The 5,245-nt window shown below is 48.7% G+C and overlaps 1 protein-coding gene across 1 annotated transcript in view; it reads right to left on the bottom strand.

Moving 5' to 3' along the window:
* The window catches only part of MAVS (mitochondrial antiviral signaling protein), a 12,709-nt gene extending 9,354 nt beyond the window's left edge, over positions 1-3,355 (bottom strand). The window contains exon 1 of the mRNA XM_015560260.1: positions 1,113-3,355. Within this exon, the coding sequence (XP_015415746.1) occupies positions 1,113-1,229 (117 nt within the window). The 5' untranslated portion in view covers positions 1,230-3,355. The remainder of the gene's footprint in view (positions 1-1,112) is intronic.
* Between the last annotated feature and the right edge of the window lie 1,890 nt (positions 3,356-5,245).

The raw sequence follows: 5,245 nt of genomic DNA, 5'->3' as shown, positions 1-5,245 counted from the left end.
ATCCACTGAGCCAAACCGGTTTCCGCACTGTTTCTTTCTTATGGGGCGGGGCCACAACATTAGTAACAAAGAAACAGAATTTCCTGAGGATGAGGCCCAGAAATCAGGATTTTAAAAAGATTCCCCGGTGATTCTAATGTGCAGCCAAGGTTGAGAACCACTGCTGTACAGCAAAAGGGTTTAGATTAGCAAAGGAGGGAAAGGCGTGTAGGAAACTGCAGATGACGAAGGGCATAAAGGAAAAGAGAGGAGGCCAATAATAAGGACCAGGGAAGGGGAGGGACTGGGGAGATTCTGAGATGAAGCAGCAGCTGCAGAGCTTTAAATCCACCTAAATCCCCACATAAAAACAAGCAACCAGATAGCAGAGACAAAAATGCACAGTTGTTGCTCAGTGATTTGAGCATTGACCTATGAACCAGATCACGGTTCGATTCCAGGTCAGGGCACATGCCTGGGTTGTGGGCTCAATCCCCAGTGAGGGGCGTACAGGAGGCCGCCAATCAATGATTCTCTCTCATCACTGATGGTTCTATCTCTCCCTCTTTCTTTATCCCTGAAATCAATAAAAATATCTTTTTTTAAACAAGATGGTTCTGATAAAAGTTTATGTAGGGCCCTGGCCGGGTTTGGCTCAGTGGATAGAGCGTCAGCCTGCGGACTGAAGGGTCCTGGGTTGGATTCCCGTCAAGGGCACATGCCTGGGTTGTGGGCTCGATCCCCACTAGGGGGCATGCAGGAGGCGGCCGATTCATGATTCTCTCTCATCAATAATGTTTCTATCTCTCTCCCTCTCTGAAATCAATAAAAAAATATATTTTTTTTAAAAAAAGGAAGTATGTGTCTATCATTTAAAAAAAACCACAAACGTTTGTGTGGGGCCCAGAACCCAGAAACTTCAGGCAGCCACTGCCGTGTTGTTGAGCACTGCACCAACACGACACCAGAGGGAGCCCGGGAAAGTTAGAAAGGCCACCCTGAACCGCACTTCATTCTGCAAGTTAGCAAAGAGGCAGGACAGGAAGTGGGTTAGACAATAGGGAAGGAAGGAGTTGGCTCTGGCTTGGATGAGGCTCTGAATCCGGTCTGACTGCTGACACGCCCTGCCTCACCTGGTCACTGGTTGTGAGGCAAGACAAGTAAGGCAGAATCTCCAGAACAGGAATATGGTGAAACTTGCGGTAATTGCGGCGGATGTACTCGAAAGTCTTCTCCTCGGCCAACGTCATCACTCTCCAGCTCTGCAGGACGAGGGCTCTAACTCGATGGGACTGAGAGCGAGGAAAAGACTGGAAGAAAGCAGACCACACATGACAGCAGGAGTGCAAGCGGAGTTGGGAAAAGGCAATTCTTTCTTTCTCAACACTGCAGTTCTGGCCTTTTCTCTTTAATTACCCTATTTTATTGTTGCCTGAGTCTCAGAGGCCTTCAAGGAATTTGCTTAAAAACAAATTGATGACCACAAACATCGGAGCCAGAAGATCGAGGGTCCCTCTCTGCCCTGCAAGTTGGTCAGTGTGGGTAAGGGTCTGGTTCCTCGCCATTGTCCCCAAGTCTGTGTGTGCCCCTAGCTGCTAACTGCACGAGGGCTCCAACTAGACGTGCTGCTGCTTTGAAGTGCACTGAGAAGAAATGAAGCAGCAGCCCAACATGATAATAACAGGACCCATCCTACCCGAAAGGTAAAGAAAATTAAGTATTAAGAAAAGAAGGGGGCTTGCTAGTTAGTGGAAGAGCAAAGGGTGAGGTTCTTCCCAGAACATGACTGCAGGCCTACCATTTACAGCTTGCTACATACATGTTCTTAGGGTAGAAGGCTGAGTTCCACTTCCCTGAACTCACTGTTGACCTGGGGCAAGTTACCAGTCTTTTCCAGGCCTATCCTCACCCCTAAAACGGCTCAGAGAGCTTGTTCTGATAACACAGTAGTTCTGCCTTGTAAGCTTGAGGTCTCAAATACAAGCAATTACTGCCAGTCCCTTATGTAGCACTTAACACAATTTGCAATTATAGATGCATTTGTTTGATCGTTTCTTATTTGCCCCCCCCCGGGGAGACATGCAGGGAATGCATTTCTCTACCATCATCCAATTTATATTTTATTTTGTGGGACAGATAACAAATCCGTAAGTGCACATATAAATAAGAATCCCGGGTGGTAATAAAGGTCACAAAGAAAACAAAGCAGGGCCCTGAGACAGAGCCGATGCAGAAGGTACGCTGCTTGAACCGGGACCGTCCGAGAGGCATTTCGGAATTGGCCACATTTGAGCTGAGCTCCTTCCTGGCTGTGAGATTGGTGTTGCTGAGCGAAGGCACAGCAAGTGAGAAGTCCTAACGGGGGAGCGAGCTTGGCGTGTTTGAAGAAGAGAAAGCAGGTCCAGGTAGTCCAGGTTTAGAAAGCTAGGGGAGGGGCAGAGGTCAGGGTCAAGAAGGGCCGCGTGTATATATAGCGTTATAGGAAAAATGTTGGGCTTTATGTGGAGTGAAACAGGGAGCCGCTGGAGGGTTCTGAGCAGGGAAGGGAGAGCATTTGGTTTATGTTAAAGACCTCTCTGGCGGTTGTGAGGGCCTTGGACTGCGGAGGGGCCAGGATGGAAGCACGGAAACAAGTCACAGCAGGGGACAAACAGATGATGGGTCTGGCTAAGATGGTAACCATGGAGGTGGCAAGAGAAGGCTGGATTCCTGGTGTTTTGTGGCCTTGGGAGGTGAGGAGAGAAGAGTCAGGATGACTTCTTGGGTGCTGGGTGGATGGATGGTGCATTAAGCCAGCCAGGGATATCAGGGATAGGAGCAGCGACAGGGCTTCCCAAGCTCCATTTTGAACAAGTAAAGCTTGAGATCCTAGTGGATGTCCAGATGGGTTTTCAGGGGGGGGGCGGGGCCGAGGAGAAGGCCAGGCCTGAGTGAGACCACCAGGAGACAGTGCTGCACAGCGGAGAGTGTTCAAAAGCTGCTGAGGCCACCAGTCTCTCACACAGGAAACAGGACAGCAGTCCAGTCTATCGGCCTCCCCACCTCACATTGCATGACTGGCTTTGCCAACCAGGTGGTACATTCCTGGTGGGGCCAGTGCTAATGAAAGAGGTCAAGAGGATCACAGAGGTGGGGCAGGGGTCCTTGGAGACTTCAAGAGATAAGCAACGAACAACTCCGTGGGAGTTCATAGACCCTTTTCTCCTTCCCTCCATGGCATCCAGAGAGGTACCAGGCGTCAGGTGATACATTCTTCTGCATTGTAGCCTCAGCCCTTAAGACTCAGAGTTTGGGGGGTATGGGTTTATATGTATAGTTCCACTAAAAAGAAAGGAAGTCCAAATATACTGACAGCTGTGAGAGGGGCAGGGGTTGTGGAGCTGGGTGGAAAAAGGTGAAGGGATTAAGCAAAAAAGAAAAAAAAAACCACTCACCTCATAGACACAGATAACAGTATGGTGATTACCAGAGGGAAGGGGGGGAAAGAGGAGCAGGGGAGGGGGGAGGTAGTGGCGAGGGGAGATAGAGGGAAGTATAGGGGGAATAAATGGTGATGGAAGGAGAGTTGACTTGGGTGGTGAACACACAATACAATATACAGATGATGTATCATAGTATTATGCACCTGAAACCTATATGGTTTTATTCATCAATATCACCCCAATAAATTCAATAAAGAAGAAAAAATAAAGGATTATGGAACAAAGCCAGAATAATTTTTAAACATTAAAAAGACTAATATTGGCCCTGGATGGTGTGGCTCAATGACTAGAGCCTCAGCCTGCGGACTGAAGGGTCCTGGGTTGGATTCCGGTCAAGGGCACATGCCGAAGTTGTGGGCTGGATCTCCAGTAGGGGGCGTGCAGGAGGCAGTCAATCAATGATTCTCATCATTCACGTTTTTCTCTCTCCCTCTTACAGACAGACAACAGTATGGTGATTACCAGAGGTTTCCCGCGGAGGCAGGAGCTGAACAGTACAGATAAGAAGAGAACTGTACAAGAATCAGACATTCATGATAAAAGTGTCACTAAATAGTGATTAAATTGTTTAGAAGGCATTATTCATAAAACTAGCTTCCTATGAGAAAATAATATCAGATCCTAATTTTACACAATGGATAACAGAAAACTCCAAACGAATTAAAGTCCTAAATATAAAGGGTAAATCATAAAGAAAAGAGTAAGTGCAGAGAAACATTTTTTAAAGAACTTCTAACAAAATATCTGAGATCTTAAGCATGGCTCTGTGTTCATTCCCAAATATTTCAAATAAGAAATTAAGCAAAAAAAGATAAAAAGAAACAAAGTCCTTATGTATTCACATTTATTGAGGACCCACTACAGGCAGGCATATCCTAAATATCTTTCATTTAATCCTTGCCACAATGCCATGTAAGAAGTGATGTCAATGCCGAAACCGGTTTGGCTCAGTGGATAGAGCGTCGGCCTGCGGACTGAAGGGTCCCGGGTTCGATTCCGGTCAAGGGCATGTACCTGGGTTGCGGGCACATCCCCAGTGGGGGGTATGCAGGAGGCAGCTGATTGATGTTTCTCTCTCGTTGATGTTTCTAACTCTCTATCCCTCTCCTTACCTCTCTGTAAAAAAATCAGTAAAATATTTTTTTTAAAAAAAGAAGTGATGTCAAATTACACATTTGACCAGCGGCCCTGACAGATTTGAACCTAGGACTTACTGCCTCACTGCGTTCACCGTACACCCTGCAGGGATAGAGGCCCTGCGGCAAGTGAGGCTACAGTCCCCGTCTTCAATTTCAGGGAGGGGCCAAGGTCACCGGCCTGTGGGGGGGTTGTGTAGGAGGGGAGTCGCTAGGTGCGGTGCGCCGCGCCGGGGAGGATGCAACATTTAGTCCGCCACGCGGTTCTCAGGTCGCTGACTCTCCTTCCAGATGTCTTTGAGGCTCCACTGCATTACCCGGAGAACGCTGTTTTTGGGGTGTTTTGTCTTGTGGGGGATTTTGCTTTTTTTCTCAATGTTTTCCTGGTACATCCCGATGGTTTCCGGTGTCCGACCCCACCGCCCTGGGGCTGAGCGCGCTGCAGAAATGTCCCCTCGCCGGGAGGGGTGAGCCGCCCCGCCTCGGCTCCGATGCCCAGATTCCTGGGCCAGACCCCAGCTCACGGGGCGGGAGGCTCGCTCTTCCAGGAGGTGTCACCCCGAAAACTGTCAAGTCTCGGAGGAGGGCGGTAACTCGCGTCGGTAAATCCGGAGCAGGCCCCGCCCGGGGGTCACCCTGAGCCTGCGG

This window comes from Myotis davidii, unplaced genomic scaffold, assembly GCF_000327345.1.
Source record: "Myotis davidii unplaced genomic scaffold, ASM32734v1 scaffold32, whole genome shotgun sequence".
Taxonomy (NCBI): Eukaryota; Metazoa; Chordata; class Mammalia; order Chiroptera; family Vespertilionidae; genus Myotis; species Myotis davidii.
Note: the sequence above shows the minus strand (reverse complement) of the source record. Positions and strands in the feature narration are given on the sequence as shown.